General features: G+C 54.0%; 1 protein-coding gene across 7 annotated transcripts in view; it reads left to right on the forward strand.

The window, feature by feature from the left end:
* Nucleotides 1-19,160, forward strand: part of B4GALNT3 (beta-1,4-N-acetyl-galactosaminyltransferase 3) — a 97,528-nt gene that overhangs the window by 65,983 nt on the left and 12,385 nt on the right. For all 7 annotated transcript variants that reach the window (XM_086402486.1, XM_086402479.1, XM_086402481.1 and 4 more), the window contains exons 2-9: nucleotides 6,963-7,066; nucleotides 8,030-8,107; nucleotides 15,222-15,317; nucleotides 15,719-15,809; nucleotides 16,187-16,287; nucleotides 16,631-16,698; nucleotides 18,035-18,113; nucleotides 18,229-18,295. In XM_086402486.1, coding sequence (XP_086258612.1) covers nucleotides 6,963-7,066; nucleotides 8,030-8,107; nucleotides 15,222-15,317; nucleotides 15,719-15,809; nucleotides 16,187-16,287; nucleotides 16,631-16,698; nucleotides 18,035-18,113; nucleotides 18,229-18,295 — 684 coding nt within the window. The remainder of the gene's footprint in view (nucleotides 1-6,962; nucleotides 7,067-8,029; nucleotides 8,108-15,221; nucleotides 15,318-15,718; nucleotides 15,810-16,186; nucleotides 16,288-16,630; nucleotides 16,699-18,034; nucleotides 18,114-18,228; nucleotides 18,296-19,160) is intronic.

Genomic DNA, 19,160 nt, shown 5'->3' on the forward strand with positions numbered 1-19,160 from the left:
CAGTAATAATCGTTCCTCTTGCATCAGGTCCCCGGGGTGTCACGACTGGAAAGGAAAGGCTGTGTCTTTGCCGTCTGAGACTCTCTCTCAGGTGACAGTGCCTGGCTCCACCCCTGGCTGTCTGTGCCACCTTGGGTTTCTGGTGGCGCCCGGGGCCTGCTGGCGTCCAGCCACAGCAGCTTTGCTCTGCAGGGCCCGTGTGACTGGCCCTCAGGTGCACGCCAAGGTCAGAGTTAGTCTTGCTTTCTGGTCCCGGGAAGCAGTGCTGGTTCCCAGCCTTGGTGGAGCTGTGCCCGGGCGTCACGACCTCCCGTCCCCTGGACAGCCTGCTGTTCTCTGGTGGGACGAGGGCTCTTTCTCCGCTTGGCTCCTCCAGGGTTCATCACCTTGTCTCTGTACAGATGCTGAGCTTCTTAGCAAATCGTCTGCATTCACCTTGGGTCTTTGGGTCCTTTACCCGCCCTGCTGGCTCGTCCTTCAGCCCCGCCTTCCTGCGGCCCTTGAGGGCTCAGGCCTTCCCGTCTTGCAAAGTGCGTCTTAGCTCAGGGCAGACGCCAGCCCTTAACAGTGCAGCCCTGCCCAGGCCGGAGGTGGTGAGGATGCAGTGAAATAATGCACATGAGAGTTTTTTTGGGGGAAAAAAAAAGATAATAAAGGACCATGGGCTGTGCGTATGCCATATTTTCACCAAAGAGCTGAAGAGATGATCTCTAGGCCTTTGAAGAGTCCATGCTATGCAGGGGAGGGGCGTTGGTGGCGTAGGGGCTGATGCTGAACTTGATAGCCCAGCTCTGTGAGGGCAGAATGTGAGGCCCGAATGTGAGGCCCATTGCTGGTGTTTGTCTGTCACCTGAGATCGGGGTGTCTGTCTCCTGGCACAAATGTGACACCTGGTGCAGGAGAGACAGGCCCTGGCAGCTGGCACTCTGGCCGGGAGTTGGAGTTCACTTAGCTGAGGGCAGGTGACAAGTGTCAGTAGTTGAATTGGCACATTCTTTAGCTCCTGGTCCCTGCAGAGAGGCTGATCAGGGCTGAGGTCTCTACTGGCAGAGTGAACACAGGAAAAGCCCTGCACAGTGCCTGATGCCTACTATGGATTCAGTGAATATTAACAGGGGTGGAGGGTAGGGGGGAATAGGTGGAGGGGTGCAGGGAGCAGCCGCACAGCAGAGAGGAGACTGTCTGTACCCTTACCATGGAGTCACTGCTGGCCTGTGGTCTGCCTGCTCTGTACGGAGAGGAGACAGCAGCCACTGACTGTCTGTAGTTTGCAACATTCTGAAGTGGCTGGAGTTCATGTCTTCAGCAGATGTTGTTGGAGGAAGGAGTGTTAACTCTGTCCGACCGCACACCAGGCCTGACGGACATCACTGGCTCCTCGTGGCATTCCCGTGGGGCAGGTATCATCACCCCCACCAGCCGGAGGAGGAAACCAGGTCAAAGAGCTTCAACTAGTTGCTCATGCGGTCCGGCCACCGTTTCTCATGGAGGAAAGCCAGAGAGACCTTTCTGACTCCAGAGCCTTCTTGTCTTTTCCATACTGTGACATCTGCAAAGAGCATTTCCTGCTCCTTGAATTGCTAACCTGGGCTGTTGACTGTCTTACTCCAGGTATTTCAAAGCCATGTACCTAACTGGGCCCTGTGTCTGTGACCCAGGCAGGGCCCAGTTAGGTTTAACCACTGGCCTCCCCTCCCTTCAGTGGATTTGTCCTTGTTCACTGGGAAACCCACCTCTTACCCTCTTTTAAAGAGAAATAAAGGGACTTCCCTGGCAGTCCAATGGTTAAGACTCCACACTTCCACTGCAGAGGATGCGGGTTTGATCCCTGGTCGGGGAACTAAGATCCTGCATGCCATGCAGTGCAGCCAAAGAAAAAAAAAGAAGCAAAGGAGACACCAACATAAAGAACAGACTTTTGGACTCAGTGGGAGGAGAGGGTGGGAGGAGAGAATAGCATTGAGATATACACATTCAGTTCAGTTCAGTCGCTCAGTCGTGCCTGACTCTTTGTGACCCCATGAACTGCAGCATGCCAGGCCTCCCTGTCCATCACCAACTCCCAGAGTCCACCCAAACCCATGTCCATCAAGTTGGTGATGCCATCCAGCCATCTCATCCTCTGTCATCCTTCTCCTCCTGCCCTCAATCTTTCCCAGCATCAGGGTCTTTTCCAATGAGTCAGCTCTTCCCATCAGATGGCCAAAGTATTGGAATTTCAGCTTCAACATCAGTCCTTCCAGTGAATACCCAGGACTGGTCTCCTTTAGGATGGACTGGTTGGATCTCCTTGCAGTCCAAGGGACTCTCAAGAGTCTTCTCCAACACCACAGTTCAAAAGCATCAATTCTTAGGCGCTCAGCTTTCTTTATAGTCCAACTCTCACATCCATACATGACCACTGGAAAAACCATAGCCTTGACTAGACGGACCTTTGTTGGCAAAGTAATGTATCTGCTTTTTAATATGCTGTCTAGGTTGGTTATAACTTTCCTTCCAAGGAGCAAGCGTCTTTTAATTTCATGGCTGCAATCACCATCTGCAGTAATTTTGGAGCCCGAAAAATAAAGTCAGCCACTGTTTCCACTGTTTCCCCATCTATTTGCCATGAAGTGATGGGACCGGATGCCATGATCTTAGTTTTCTGAATGTTGAGCTTTAAGCCAACTTTTTCGGTCTCCTCTTTCACTTTCATCAAAAGGCTCTTTTGTTCTTTGCTTTCTGCCATAAGGGTGGTGTCATCTACATATCCGAGGTTATTGATATTTCTCCTGGCACATTACCATATGTAAAATAGATGACCCATGCGAGTTTGGTGTATGATGCTGGGCACCCAAAGCTGGTGCTCTGGGACAACTTAGAGGGATAAGGTGGGGAGGGAGGTGGGAGGGGTGTTCAGGATGGAGGAGACACATGTATGCCTGTTCATACATGGTTCATACTGATGTATGGCAAAACCCATCACAATATTGTAAAGTAATTATCCTCCAATTAAAATAAATAAATAATTTTTTTAAAAAGAGAGACATACGTAGAGCCAGGCACAAGTTAAAGGTGACAGATTGAACTCGAAACTGTCACAGTATGGGAGAAAGACCATGGTATAGAGCTAAGCTCAGTTCCAAAGACAGCAAAGGCAGCTGGGGATTCACAGTGTATAGGCAGAGTGAGGGGTCAGCGGATGGGAAGTGACCAGGAGGAGCCATCAGGCTGGGGGACTCCTGCCAGCAAAGCCTAGCAGGACCCTGGCTACCTATCAGGTTCAACTATCAAGGATAGGGGGAATTCTGTAAGCAGACTTAACAGGATTCTTCCTAAAACCTGGGCTGGGCAGGCCAAGGACAGGGCTTAAGGACAAGGCCTAGTCAAAAAGAGAGCTCAGAGGAGCCCATCCAGAGTTTGGTCCAGGAGCAGGTGTTCCTTGTCCCTTCCCAGCAAACATAAGGACAAGGCACGGTGAGACCACGGTGAGAGTCCATTGACCATAGGGCAAGTCATCTTGCCTTCTGCATGACTTCCAGGAGCCAGAGAATTTGGCCGGAAGTGAAGACAAGTCTGTGGGAAAGAATGTGGGTGTGGGACACACAGGAACCCCTGTGTGTGAGAATGTGGTGCATTATGTTTTCAGAGTTGTGTTCTCATGCCTGTGTCTACAAGGAGATGGTCTTCAGTCACCACACAGAGTCAAGGAACAGGTGACCCAATCGTCCCCAGGCAGAGGCAAGGCAGTGCCTGTCCACCCTCCCCTCCCACGGTGTGAATCACACGTCCCCCTGCCCCAGCCACTAACCCAGAGCCCCCGGGGCCTAGGCAGAGACGGGGCTCCATCATTAGTGGTGTCTGAGCAGGGTTAGTGGGGGACAAGCATCTCCCCTGTGAGCTTGTGCAGAAAGTCAGGACCAGCTCCGGAACATTCTTCCTCCTTTTGCCCCCCTCCCCTGTCCTCATCTCACATCACCAGCCCCAGAATCCTGCTTCCCTAAAACATCTCTCTGCGTTGAACTAGTATGACCTGTTTCTGCCTGCCAGCTGGCCCGCCATGGAAACAGCAGAGACCTTGATGCGGTGGGATAAACCTGCAAAAGTCTCAATAAACACAACAGCAGCAGACGGCTAATGTCTGCGTAGAAACCCAGGGGCACCAATCTCCAGCTAAGACCTCTGCCTGCCAGATTCCCCACAGTCTTCCCCAGACAGCATCCCCAGGAGAAAATGTAGGCTGGACGAGGAAAGACTGGCCGGTGAGATAGACAGGCTGTCTGGGCTGACCCTGGCTTTGCAACAGCAGTGGACTCTGTGACCTTCAGGTCTCGGCGTCTCTTTCCCCATCTGTGCAGGGGGGTAATCAGACCTGGCTCATCTCCCCAGGTTCTGCAAGGCTCAGATGAGATCATGCCTGGGAAGTGCGAAGGAAACCCTGAGGGGCCACCCCCAGAGTGGGAAAGAAAAGCCCCCACTGCACCCCACTGTCCAGCTCCCTCTCCCAGAGTCACTCACACACACACCTGGGCAAAATGCTGGTGTCTACCCGCTGTGGCCTGTGTTTGTGGGCTGTGCTCTTTCCTCTGTGTCTGCTTGGCTGGAGGTGTCTCTACCAGTGCTGGTGTGGAGGTCCTAGGATGCTTCGGCCTCCGGGCAGCTCTTGGCTCCTAGGGGCCAGTGGTGCCAGTCTCACTCTCACGCAGCACCCGCTGTGGTGTCCTGGGGGTTCATTTAAAAACATTTATGTATTTGCTTTTTTGGCTGTGCTAGGTCTTCGTTGTGGTCCACGGGATCTGTAGTTACAGCAGGGAACTCTTAGTTGCGATAGGTGGGATCGAGTTCCCTGACCAGGGATAGAACCTGGGCCCCCTGCATTGGGAGCGCGGAGTCTTAGCCCTGGACCCCCAGGGAAGTCGCTGTCCTAGGGGCATCTTGAGGAAGCTGTTGCAGAGGTTCCTGCACCTTTGCAGCAAAGTGGTTTCCGTCCGAACTATAGTGCTTGCCCCGATCCATGACATGATTTCACTTTTAATGTTCCCGTTACCCAGGGTCAACCACAGTCTGAAAATATTAAATTGCACATTCCAGAGGTGAGCGATTCATAAGCTTTCAGTTGTGTGCTGTTCTGATCAGTGTGATGAAATCTCTCACTGTCCAGTCCTGCCCAGGAGGTGGGCCACCCTCTTTCTCCCCCACATCCCGCCCCGTTGGTCTCCTAGTGGCCATCTCGGCTATCAGACTGTCCTGGCATTGCACTGCTTGTGTTCAGGTGACTCCTACTCAACTTAATACTGTCCCTGAAGTGCAAGAGTAGTAATGCTGGGGATGTGAATTTGCCAAAGCGAAGCCTTAACGCGTTGCCTCCTTTTGACCACGCTATGTGGCCTGTGGGATCTTAGTTCCCCAGAGCAGGGATCGAACCTGTGCTCCCAGTAGTGGAAGTGCAAGGTCTTAACCACTGGACCACCAGGGAAGTCCCTTAAAGTGCTTCTTTTAAGTGAAGAGGTGAAACCTAATAAAGAAAAAAAAAGTCATATACCAAGGTTGCTAAGACCTACAGCAAGAGCAAATCTTCTACTCCTGAGATTGTGAGGAAGGGAAAAGAAATTTGTACTGGTTTTGCTGTCAAACCTGAAACTGCTCAAGTTATAGCTTCAGTGCATGATAAGTGCTCAGTTAAGACGGCAAAGGCATTCACTTTGTACAGTAAAATATTTGTACAGAGTGACTCATATAACTTTTATTACGATACACTGTATTATTGTTCTATTTTACTTTTCATATTGTTAATCTCTCACCGTGTCTAATTAAACTTAATCATAGGTGTGTAGGAATAAACAGCATATATATGTAGTTTGATACTCTGTGTGGTTTTAGGATATCTGCTGTGGGGGGGTCTTAAACATACTCCTCATGGACAGGGGGTTGACTGTGTTTGCTGCCCAGATAACTGGGGTTCCATTTCCTCACCTGAAATGAGGACTAGGTGGTCTTGTTTTTTTTTCTTGGCTGCGCCGAGTTTTAATTGTGGCATGTGGGATCTAGTTCCCTGACCAGGGATCAAGCCCAGGCCCCCTGCACTGGAAGCCCAGGGTCCCAGCCACTGGACCCCCAGGGAAGTCCCGAGTAGGTGGTCTTGAAAGCCCCTCCCAGCTCCTGGAAGCCTGTGATTCTGGCTCATGTTTCCACATATCAAAGTCTCCATCCTGCTCATCTGGGAGCGGCCCCAGCCCCCCGTGGACATCAGTGCTGACGGCTGAATTCTGACTCTCCCACCCCACCCTTGGCAGCCCCTCTGCGTGATGGTGAATGCGCGCGTGTCCCCTCGCTCTCACTGTGGTGTGGCTGGGACCTTCTCGGGTTGTGTGTGAGGGCACAGGCGTCAGCCGGCTCACAGCCTCCAGGTCAGTCCAGGAGGAGCCGGTCCTCGAATCTAACGACTCCGGCTGTTGCTAGATCCGATTGGTGGGCGCCAGGTCCTGGCTCACCCTTCCCTGCCCCCACCCCTAGCTCTGGCCCATCCAGCTGCCCAGCAACTAGCGGTGGGCAGGGGGAGGGCCTCCCAGTCAGACAACCCCGCTGGCTCCCTGGCTTGGAGGAGGGAAAGTTGCGGAGGGAAAAAGCTTAGCTCCACCATCCTGTGAGACTCTTCCTTGGTTTTTGGGCAAATTAGGCCTGGAGAGGCAGCCTGTGGTGGTCACCGCGGCAGGACAAAGCTCCGCTTTCACCCGGCCTGGCTCCCTCTCTGACTTAGGAAAGACAGCAAATCCCAACAGGAGATGAGCTCATGTCCTCGCTTTCTGCCATGTTGACCTTGGCCAAGGTGTAACTGTCTCCCAACACCCCCACCCCCACAGCCAGCCGTGAGGAGCAGCAGAAGGAATACCATTCCCTCAGTTTTCCTGCCCTGAGTCTCATGGATATATGCGGTCTTCGGGTCATACTGACCTTGTTCCTCTCTTCCTCTTTCCCCTCCTCAGGGTACGGCAGCTGGAGGGAGCTGGCCAAGGCTCTGGCCAGCAGAAACATTCCGGCTGTGGACCCGAATCTGCAGTTCTACCGTCCCCAGAGGCTGGGCCCCAAGGTACGTGGCAGGGTCAGCTGTCCCCTTGCTGCTGCCTTAACTCGGGTCCCCCACCCGCCCACCCACATAGCCCTGAGGGCATCCTCCACTTTCCCGTGTTAGGAGAAGCAGAGCAGAGGGACGCCCTGGATGGCAGACTGGCGTCCTGGGCTCTCCTACCTTGTGGGTAGAGATATCCATCCTGCCCTCCCTCCTCAAAGCCTTTATTATGTCTTCAAGATGCCCAAGTCTGAGCTGTCCAGGGATGTGGCCTCCATCTCTGCAAGAACAGGGGCTGGAGGAAGGACCAGCACGTCTCGCCTCCTGCTAGGATGACTGGGCTGGTCCTCCAGTCACAATCCCGGATGCTGGCAGCCAAGAGTCACAGATGATGTGGTAGACAGACACCCCTCCCTGAAAATAGCTGCAAATAATGGAGCATTTTCCTGATAGTGTTTCTTGGGCTGCTGGTCCCCAGAAGCAGCTCTGGGTGGGGGTTTGGGAACTCAAGGTCAGTTCAGCTTGGAGCCGTAAGGTTGAGCTTCTGAGCCTAGAACAGATACTGCCCCCAAGGCTGGACCAGAGCCTAACTGACCCCATGGACCTACAGGGTAGGGAAGAGTTGGGGTGTCCCCAGGGGGACATATGTTAGGATAAATGAGTTGCACCCTAAGGGGGTGTAGAGGAAGAGGGAGGCAGGGTCCCTGTCCTCAGGAGAGCCTGGTCTAATTAGAAAAGAATGCTTTTGGTATGGGAAGACTGAGATAAGTCAGGAAAGCAGAAACATCCCAGAAGTATATGTTGGAGGTGTGTTGGTGAGGGACAGTGTGTGGGCCAGAAACAGGAATGTCCTTAAGTTGACAAGCTTCCGACAGCGGGACTATGTCTCTTGACCCTCTGCACCCCCTCAGGCACATTCAAGGGGCCCCGGTCCTATCGCCCCCTTCATATTCCCACCAAGTTCATTCTTCTCTGTTCTGCCAGGACCCAGGCTCAGCACGTGGTGGGAGTGGAAACAGCAGCTACCTGAAGTGGAATAAGCCGGTGCCCTGGCTCTCAGAGGTGAGGCTGCTCCTTGAAAGGCAGGGTTAAAAAAACAGTGTTGATATTAGTAGGTCACTCCAGAGGCCACAGAGCATTTTATTCTAGTGGTTATTATTAAAGTTTTTCACCTAGGGGCTCCCCTGGCGGTCCAGTGGTTAAGACTCTGCACTTCCACTGTAGGGGGTTTGGGATTGATCCCTGGTTGGGGAACTAAGATCCCACATGCAGCTCAGTGAGCCAAAAAAAAAGTTTTTTGTCGTCTAATTTGAAGAAAAAAGTTAGAGTCCAGGCTCACTGAATTTTCTTCCTTAACTAACAGAGAGAAGTGGTTTTTATTAAAGTTTTCCACCTAGGGGCTTCCCAGGTGGCTCGGTGGTAAAGAATCCACCTGCCAATGCAGGAGGTTCAATCCTGGGCTGGGAAGATTCCCCTGGAATCCACTCCAGTATGCTTGCTGGAAAATCCTGTGGACAGAGGAACCTGGCAGGCTACAGTCCATGGGGTCACACAGAGTGAGACACGAGTGAGCAGCTAAGCACAAAAGTACTACCGTGTGCCGGGCTTTGTGTGTAACCTGTCAGCTTTATGACCTGGTGGGACAGTGTAGTGTCCTCATTTTATGGGTGAGAAAAGTAAAGCTCAAGAAAGCTATGGGACTTTCATGTCTATGCCAGTCCCCAGTCGTAAAATTCGGCTTCCCAAACTGTCTTTCTTGGACCATTAAGTCCCATAAGATACTCCAGTCAGAAAGGAATCCACTGTGAAATATGATTTAAAATCTATAGACATCCACTTCCTGAAAATACATGTTAGTACATGAAAGATGCTGAGTTCTGTCATCCTCTATTTGACTTCATTTCTCCCAGCACGCACCAAACTTAGTCACCTCCCAAACTGCCTTTTTCCATTCAACTTTGGTGCTCTATGAAACCAGTGCACTGAGGGACTATATGCTAGGAAACTCTTGCTTTAGAAAATTTTTATAGGAAGCGGTCAAACGTGTGAATAAAAATTGTCATAACCATCATCACACCTCTTGTTTATGTTGGACTGGACAGATTCTTTTTCTCTTGGTATAGAAACGGAGGCTTGCAGGTTTATTACAGACACAAGATTACCCGGAGTAAACGCTTGTGCAGACATTCCAGAGCAGCATAGTGATTTGGGGGTGAACATTTTAAATTTGGGCGTCGGACCGTGCAACTTGTCCAGGCCTCTCTTGGCCGGGTGGTGGCGGCCAGCCAGTTGTCTTCATCCACACCTATCACAGGTTGGTCTCTACCGCCTGGGTGATTTCCTTTCCAGTCCACCCATTTGCTGCGGGGCGAGAGTGAAGGCGGTGGTGTTATGCGAAATATGATGGTAGGTTATCTACCGTGAAATTGCCTTTGGTTAAATCCTGAGAGAGTGGATTACATCACTGGCACACCTGTACCAGGTGACATCATCGGGTAATTAGGCCCCACCCCACCTGGAGATAGTACTGTGAAAACCACTGGTCCAGCGATTCAGCCTTCTCTCCTTTGAGGCCAGTTTGGATCATTTTTCTGAATGAACCAATTATTTTGAAAGATTGTAACTACATCATAGTCTGCATTTATTAATCATTAATTTTCCCGCTTTTCTTGGCCAGTCAAAGATGGAGATGTATATGATCTGCTTGCATGCTCTGTTGTGTCCAACTCTTTGTGACCCCATGGTCTATAGCCTGCCAGGCTCATCTGTCCATGGAATTTTCTAGGCAAGAATACTGAAGTGGGTTGCCATTTCCTCCTCCGGGGGATCTTCCCAATCTAGTGATCGAATCCCTGTCTCTCGCATTGTGGGCAGATTCTTTACCACTGAGCCGTCAGGGAAGCTCTGGAGATATATCTATATATATCTCGATGAAAACAGTAACAAGTAGTAAATAGTGATTAAAATGTGGTTAACTTTTAAAAGGAATAGTTGATCTTTTAGTAGGTGTGTTTAGCCTTTTGGTGGTAAATGCCTGATTTCCACTGACTTTGGTATTTTATTATTAAAAGTGGCTTCTTACAGCGAATTCCCTGGCAGTCCAGTGGTTAGGACTCCATGCTCTCACTGCCGAGGACCGGGATTCAGTCCCTGGCTGGGGGAACTAAGATCCTACAAGCCACGCAAAACAGCCAAAAAAAAAAAGAAGAAGAAAAGAAAGTGGCTTATAAAATCCTCCTCACATCTCTCATGAATCTTCAGGGAATCACCAATCCAGTCTTTTCATTTCACCAGTGAGGGCACGTAGGTCCTCACACATGCAGTCGTCCAGCTGCAGTGGGGCCCTCCCCTCCAGCCCTCCGTGGGGACCTCTATTCCCTCTCCTTGCCTGTCTCCTGCCTTTGGACCTACAGTTTCAGCAGGAAGGGCTTTACTGCACATCTGCTGGCTGTCCGGGGCTGTCAGGCTGCACTATTATCTCCCCTTTCTGGGCAATGGCTTCCAAAGGGGTTGACCAGTCACTCCGCAAGGTGGCATAGCTCCTGCACCCTCCCCTGTGGGTGAGCATGGACAGAACACGGGAAGGCTGCCTGTGGTCTCTTCTTTGCCCAGCTCCCCTCCCCAGCCTTCAGCTGGCAGCTCAGAGTCTCAGAGGCCAGAAGTGGCTCTCCAGCGCAGCAGGCTTAGTCATCACTCTGCTGTTCAGATAGGGAGTGGACAGCTGGCGGGCTGGGCTTCATGACATAACTGCCCTCAGAAACTGTCCTGTCAGCTAAAATCATGAGACTCTGACTAGCAAACCCCACTAATTAACAAACCTCAATGGCAGTGCATTCACTTACCGTCGGTATTCGGTCTAATGACCGAACACTGTCTGCTACTCTGCTCCCCCTACAAAGCCAACATCGTTACAGGAAAGAAATGTGGTGGATATAGGGTCAGATCAAAGCAAGTTGGAGTCCACGGGTCATGTCGCGTGGGCTCTGTGACTTGGTATCTCTCTCCCAAGGGCTGGGATTCTGACTTCCCTTCTCAGGCTCTACCCCACCCCTTTTTTTCCTCTAACAGTTTTATTGAGATATAGTTCATATACCGTGTAATTCATAATTTTAAAAATATGAATTTGTTGTCAGTGATGGGTCTTAGTTGCAGCACTCCAGCTTAGTTGCTCCAGTTGCATGTGGGATGTTGGTTTTCTGACCAGCAATTGAACCTGGGTCCCCTGCATTGGAAGGTGGATTCTTACCCTCTGGACCACCAGGGAAGTCCCTATAATTCACCCAATTAATGTGTACAAGTCAATAGCGCTTAGTATATTCATAGAGTTGTCATCCATAACTATCAATTTAATATTAATAGGTTTTCGTCACCACTAAGGAAAGCCCCTCACCTAATAGCCTCACTACCCCCAGTCCCCAGACCCCAGGAAATGCTAGTCTAATCTGTCTCTCTGGATCTTCCCATTCAGATAGACTCTATATGAGGACTCTCTTCCTATAGAGAGACTTGTACTGTACGTGGCCGTCTTGTCTGGCTTGTGTTACTTAGCATTATGTTTTCAAGGCCCATCCGTGTGGCAGCGTTTGTATCAGAACTTCATTCCTTTTTCTGGCTGAGTAATCTTCCCCTGTGTGGACGGACCTCGCTATCTCATCCTCGGAAATGGGTGTTTGGGCTGTTTCTGCTTTCCGCTCCTGGGAATAACGCTGCTGTGGACGTTTGTGTGCAGATCAGACCTGCCTTTTGTCAGGGCCCTGAACCCCCACCGTCACACATGTGGAAGTACGAGCCACCTGTGCCAGGGTTACTGCAGAGGCTGAGATGCAGAGGGTTAGGGTTAGGGTTACCCCCCTCAAATGGGGGTAATGTCCCCCACTAGGATTTCACTAGATGGGGCTCTGGTCGCTTCCTCCGTCCAGAGAAATCTCTTATCCAGAGTTGGGAGCCCCTTGATTCCCAAGGGGAGCTCACTTGAGGGGCAGGTGTGAGTAAGAATCAAGAGGCAGTAGAGACTCTAAACAGGAGTTCGGAGTACAGGCTTCAATTGTCCTGCTGGGTGGAGGTCACATGGTCTTGCCAGGTGTGCTGGTCTTGAAAGTGTGAATCTGGCCAAGCAGCAGCCTGGTCCACGTTCCCACCAGTGCTGGGCTGCCCCACTGCCCCGGGGGGTGGACCACCTTCACACCCTCTGCGTCTCAGCCTCTGCAGTAACCTGGCACAGGTGGCTCATACTTCTGCATGTCTCTCTCCTCCAGGGACCCCTTTCCATCTTTGCATCAACACTGGTACAAACATCTCCAGTGCTTATAGGATAAATGAAGGAACATATGGCGCCAGGCTTAGCTGCTCTGAGCACTTGTTCCCTTGGATAATTAAGATGTGCAAGGAGTCCCGAGGAGGGAGCTGTAACTCTGCCTGGAGAAATTGTAGACGCCTAGAGAGGGATTTGAGAAGAGCCTTAAAGGATGAACTAGAATTTGCTGGGTGGGGAAGAAAGGAAAAGGCCTTCCAACCAGGAATCTGTTTGCAAAGGCAGAGAGGAGTGTGTGTGGGTGGAGGGCAGGTGTGACTGGGAGAGGGGTGAGGCGAGGCCGGGAAGCCAGGTTTTGTCCAGAAGCCTCTTGGAACCCTCAGAGGTGTAAAGCGGCAGAGTGGCATGGTCAGATCTGTCTTTAGAAACTTTTTTTTTTCCCCCAGTTTCTATTTATTTATTTGGCTGCACCAAGTCTCAGTTGCAGCATGTGGGGTCTTAGGTCTTCTTTGCAGCCTGCGGGATCTTTAGTTACAGCGTGTGAACTCTTATTTGCAGTGGAGTCTTAGCCACTGGATTATGAGGCCAGTCCCCGGATCTGTCTTTAGAAAGACACTTCTGCAGGCAGTGTGAGGAAATCCGTGGTGGGAGACGCCTCCATCCTGTTGGGAGGCTCTGTGAGGCCAGCGAGGCCTGGCAGAGGCCCTGTCGTGGTGCAAGGCAGTGGACGTTCCCAGGTGAGCACCCACAGGCAGTATTCACACCCCTAGATGCCCTCCCATTTCCACAGGTTCATTGCTGTGTGTCCTTGGGGAGTCAGTTTACCTCTCTGGGCTTTAATAGTGTCAACTCTGAAAGGAAAAGGTTCAACAGGTATTTTCTCCGCTGCTTGTGGCTGGACGTTTCATGTCTGTCTTTGGCCATGGATGCGCTCTGGCCCTGGCAGTAACCAGTGCTCCTCCCCGGGCCTTAATCCTGCTGGATGGTGAGAAGGGGGCAAGGGGCAGTGCTGACCAGCCCGAGTCCTACATCCCTGCCCGACACAATGTCTCCAAAGCTTCAGTTCAGTTCAGTTCAGTCACTCAGTCGTGTCCAACTCTTTGCGACCCCATGAATCGCAGCACGCCAGGCTTCCCTGTCCATCACCAAGGCTTGGAGAGACACAAACCAAGGTGGGGTCACCATCAAGGCCTGGGGAGTAAGAAGGTTCTGACTAGTCCCTCAGGGGACCCCCACCTAGAGCCTAAGAGGGGTGAGGGGTGGCTGGAGGGTGGGCTTTGGACTGAATCAGGGCTTTACCCCCCGGGATGTGGACACTTCCATCCACCTGCCTGGGTTTCCCCTGTGGCTCAGGCCATGGGGCAGATGAGGGCGGCCAGCTCCCTCCTCCCTCGCCCTTCCCCTGTCCCAGCCCCTGTGGCCTCTGGCCTCCTGGCTGAACAAGCAGATTTCTGGGGGTGTCCCCCTCCACCCTTTGTTTTCTGTGGACTCAAGAGTCTCCCAGAGAGGGGCAGGGAGGGGCGCAGCTTGGAGGAGACAACTGAGTCTTGTAAATAGGACTCAGGAATTTCCCCAGAAGTGGCACAATGTCCCCATTCTTTTCTTCCAAGCAGCCCCAGGCCGCCCCCAACCTAGCAGCCTGCATTCTCTCTCCCACCCACCCCAGCCCCACACTCACATTCCAGGGAGCGATGGCTGCTCCCCAAGGTCCCCAGGCTGCTGAGCGCGGGAGGAGCCAAGTTCTGAGGGGATGGGGTGACAGGCTCTCCAAGTGGGGACGGGGGACCCCTCCAGCTGCACCTCAGGTCTTGGCAGTCCCATTGGGGGGTGGGCTCTGACCAGTCCCTTCTCTCTCCCACCACCACCATCCCTCCCTCCAGAGCTCTTGCTGAAGGCCTTCTATGTGGGAAGGGCTTCCAGTTCAGGTAGCCCCTCCTCTGTCTCCCTAAGGCCACTGGGATTTGGTATCTGATGGGGGGAAGGAAGGGCCTGTTCGTGTGGCCTGATGGGGTCCATCTCCCATAATCTAGAGGTGGGGGGCATGGGGAGAGGGGAGAATAAGATGGGATCACCTGAAGCGCTGTGTTCAGGTGATTCGGGACAGGTTCCCCCTCCCTCCCCTCCCCCACTCTCCACCCTTCCACCCACTGGAGTCCTGGCTTCTTGCCCATTCCCTCTCCCCCAGGGGGTCCCTGTGCTTCCCAGCTCAGTCCTGTGCCCACCAGCCCCTAGCCTAGGAGGGGAGGGGACCTGCTTGCTCCTACTTTCCCTTGGCTGGCCCTGAGCCCCAGGCACCTGAGCGGTGGTCCATGAGAGCTCTGACTCTCGGGTGAGCCAGCCTCAGGACCTTCTGCCAGCTGAGGGGGCAGCTCAAAGACCAGGGGGGTGAGGTTTCACCCAGGCCAGACAGCCATGCGGCTTTCCTCTTTTGAGACTGAAGGCGTGCGTGTGTGCTAAGTCGCTTCAGTCATGTCTGACTCTTTGCAACTCCATGGACTGTAGCCCACCAGGCTCCTCTGTCCGTGGGATTTTCCAGGCAAGAATACTGGAGTGGGTTGCCATGCCCTCCTCCATGAGACCAAAGGGAAAGGGGCCAAACCGGCTGAAACCCGGCCTGGCGCCTCCCTCCCGCCACTCTGTCCTGCCCCATAACCCCCCTTGCCTGGGGGGTGCAGACCAGCCCCCTTCCTGTGTGGGAAGAGCCGGGAGTGTATGTGTGTGTGTGTGCATGTACCTGCGTGTGTGCATCTGTATGTGAGCACGTGCAAGCCCAGAAAAACAGACCAGGCCTCGGGGCCAGGCCACGCAGCCACGGACGCGAGGATGGGAAAGGGGCCAACGTGGACTGTGACCTTGAACAGTGAGGCGTGCTGGGCTGGGCAGGCCAGGCCTCTGTCTCACACTCACTCCTCCCCACCCCCGCAGTTCCGCGGCCGTGTCAACCTGCACGTGTTTGAGGACTGGTGTGGCAGCTCCGTCCAGCAGCTGCGGAGGAACCTCCACTTCCCCCTGTACCCCCACGTGAGTGCCTCCTGCCCCCTCCTGCCCCGCTCCTGGCTCTCACCGCTCCTCTCCCCCCGTGACTTCTGCCTTCCTCCTCTTCCCTTGTTTTTTTTGGTTCACTTCCTTTCCTTTTATCCCATGGATGCCCTTCATCTGCCCACACTATCTCCCTTGTTCCCTCCTGAGAGATCCTGTCCATTTCCCTACCTTCCTCATGGCTCACAATATGGTTTCCCCAGGGGCCATCACATCCAGTTGTGCGGTTCTGCACTGTTCAAGGTCTGAATAAAGAAGCACGTGGGAGCCTGTACCCGGGTTCCACCTGCCTCCCTCCCATTGTCCCACCAGCCCTGAGCAGACCCGTTTCTTCACTTTCCTCTTCCCTCCCTGGGTAGTGATCCCCCACTTTCCTGGCACAGATCCGCACAACCCTAAGGAAGCTGGCTGTGTCTCCCAAGTGGACCAACTACGGCCTCCGCATCTTCGGCTACCTGCACCCCTTCACGGACGGTGAGGCCAGCCCCGCATCCTGCCCTTCCCCTTCCTGTCCGAGTTCTCGGGGTGCCTGGGCATGTGGCCTGCCCTGGGCTGGCTGGACTGTTAGCCCACTTTCAGGGGAGCAGGGTTTGGACGTGGTGAGGCCTCATGCACGCCCCCAGGTGGCCACTTCACACCCTGATTTGCACACCCTGATCCGAGACTAGCTTACCCCTCTCTGTAAGTGTCCCCAGAGACTCCACGGAGTCTCCCAGGTATAGAAACCCCTGCTTTACAAAGCGGGCATGCTGGCACAAGGCCCCACAGAGAATTTAGTCTCTGAGACATGAGTGCCCCCTAGGGGAAGTCTCGTCCTGCCCTCACCTGGGAAAACCACCCCCCATGCCCAGGGGAGATCCAGTTTGCCATCGCTGCCGACGACAACGCAGAATTCTGGCTGAGCCGGGATGACCAGGTCTCCGGCCTGCGGCTGCTGGCCAGCGTGGGCAAGGTAGGGTCCGCTCAGCCCCACAGGCCCTCCCGTCCCCCCAGGAGCCAGGTCACACGCCTCCATCAGGTCACTCTTACAGAGGCATGGACAGGATGTGGGAGGGAACAGACCTGGAGAAGACTCAGGTCTAGGCCACACCCATCCTGGTCCTGGTGCCGGGGATTCATGTGGTTTCTCGGGTTGCACTGGGGGGAGCACTTCGAGGAAAGACAGTTGCTTCTCGAGTGGTCCCAAGCCCCCTTCCATCCCTCAGCATTTCCCCTCCTCCGTCCTCCCACCTCCCTCCTTTCTCCTTGTCTCCTCACTCATCACTCCCACCCTCCCCCTCTCCCCACACCTCCAGACTGGAAAAGAGTGGACTGCCCCTGGAGAGTTCGCAAAATTCCGGAGTCAGATTTCGAAGCCAGTCAGGTGAGTGTGGGTCGTGATGAGCAGCAAATCCTTCAATCTCCTTACGGAACAGAGGCAGGCTAGGAGCTGGGCTCCAGGAGGACCCCTCTGCCACCCACCCCCCATCACAGAGGTCCAGCAAGCCAGGGCCCCCTGCATTTCGGGAGAATGACAGAGACCTTCTGGACCATCTTTCTTCACTTTACAGATGAAGACCTGAGGCCCAGAGAGGGCTGTGACTTAATGAGAGTCACATGGATATTGGGTGGCACTCAGGGCTGGGAAACAGAACGGGTCTCCTTTCTCTCTTCCCGTTTTCTCCATCTCTGGAAAGATCTACAGCTGTGCAGCCCAGAGTCCCCCTGCGCTTTCTGTGCTGCACAAAATTCTGAATGGCGGGGACCCCTGAGCAGGCTGGAGGGAAGGCCCGTAGTGGCTAGGGAGTGAACTAACCCAGCCTCAGAGCGCCACCTGGTGGTCTGCACACACACATGCATGCACACACGGTGAGAACATTTGTGGGTTGATGGTTCCTGGAGTGGCTGGGGCGGGAACTAGCCCAGCCTCAGAGCGCCACCTGGTGGTACACACGCACGCATGCACACACACCCACACCCACCCACCCACGAGAACATGTGTGGGCTTGATGGTGCCGGTGCTGGTGTTGATGGTGGTGAAACAGGCCAGCTCACACAGAGCACTGGCCGTGCCAGCCCCTGTGGTCACCACTGCCCATGCAGCTCAGGGGAGCAGCTGAGAACTGGGGCTGAGACCCAACTTCCTGGGTCCAAACCCCAATGGGGCCACTTATTACCTGGTGACTTTGGGCAAATTACCCAAGATTTCTGCACCTCAGCATTCTCATCTACAAACAGGGGTAGCATGGGCTCCCCAGGTGGCTCAGTGATGAAGAGTCCACCTACCAAAGCACAGAAGACGCAGGTTCAATCCCTGGGTTGGGAAGATCCCTTGAAGTAGGAAATGGCAACCCGCTCCAGTATTCTTGCCTGGAAAATCCCGTGCACAGAGGAGCCTGGCGGGCTATAGTCTATAGGGTTGCAGAGTCAGACACAATTAAGTGTGTACACACACACACACACATGCACTTGGTGCTTACACATGGGAACAGCTCTCTGAGGATAGCACTGTTATTTCACGTGACTCCCTGAGTGTTCTGGGAGGTTTGTGCTGTCATTATCCCATCTCACGGGAGGGAAAACTGAGGCTGCCCCGTCAGTAAGTGGTGATGGGGATTCTGACCCAGATGCTCAGCGGCAGGTCTGAGGGACCAGGAGCGAGGAGGGAGGGGCCGGGCGTGTGGTGCTGGGAGGCAGCCCCGTACCGTCTCTCCCGCCAGCCTGGCAGCTGCCCGCCGGTACTACTTCGAGGTGCTGCACAAGCAGAACGACCAGGGCACCGACCACGTGGAAGTCGCGGTGAGTGTTCGCTGTCCCCTCAGCACCCACCTGGCCACCCCTCTGCCTGCTCCCTTGAACCTTGTTCCCAATCAGCCACCTCCGACCCTTCATGTCCACCCTCGCCTCTTTCCAGTGGCGGCGGAATGACCCCGGGGCCAAGTTCAGCATTATCGACTCTGCTTCTCTGTCCCTCTTCACAAGTGAGTGTCCTGCCCAGCCTGGGGACGAGGCCAGGTGGGCCAGCCTGCCGGGCTCTGTCCGCTGGGGGGCCTGGCATGTGGAGGCCAGAACACGAATGTGAAGGGTGCGGGATGAGGAGCAGAGGCCAAAGGAGCGCCTTGGTCAGAGGTCCTGAGCCCCCGGGGGTCAGTGACCTGGGAGAACCCTCTGCATGCTCTTGGAGTCCTTACCCCAGAACAATGCCCATCCACCTCCACACAGCATTGTCTGCATGATTCCAAGGCGCTCCAGAAACTGTGAGGCTCAGTCCAGGTGAAAAAACTTCAGAGGGAGGCCAGGACCCTGCTTTGCAGATGAGCCACCATGGTTCTTGCACAGCCGTGGCCAGGGGGAGAAAGCGTGCTGACCTGCTTTCCGGCTGCAGCCCGTGGACTCTCCGATCACACTCGTCATGGCTTGTGATTTCCTGTCTGGGGGCCCCACAGAGCAGTCTCCACCGGCGGGTGTAGCCCGCGTGGGCCCAGGTGTAGGAGGAGGGGGCGCAGCAGAGGCCCTAGCAAGAAGGCAAGGCGGGTCTGGAGGAGCCCAGGAGATGGCGGGCAGTGTGTGTGGAGGGCAGGAAGGAGTAAGAAATGGCACGTTTGGCTCACAGAAGAGGGTGGTCGTGGGGAAGAGATAAGGTGGGTGAGGGGAGGCTGCCAGCGACCAAGCAAGAGGCCACAGGGTCAGAGCAGAAGCGCCAGAAGAAGGGAGAGTTGGAATCAGTGTGAACCAAGAATAAAGAAGCCCACAGCAAATTCAGGTAGGAAACCTATAAGATGGGCCAGAGGTTGCCAGCCTCTAGCATAGAAGGAAAACTCTCTGTGGGCCAAGGCAATTTGAAGC

This window comes from Bos grunniens, chromosome 5 (genome assembly GCF_055505025.1).
Source record: "Bos grunniens cultivar Pamir isolate PY7600 chromosome 5, Bosgru_T2T1.0, whole genome shotgun sequence".
NCBI classification, from domain to species: domain Eukaryota; kingdom Metazoa; phylum Chordata; class Mammalia; order Artiodactyla; family Bovidae; genus Bos; species Bos grunniens.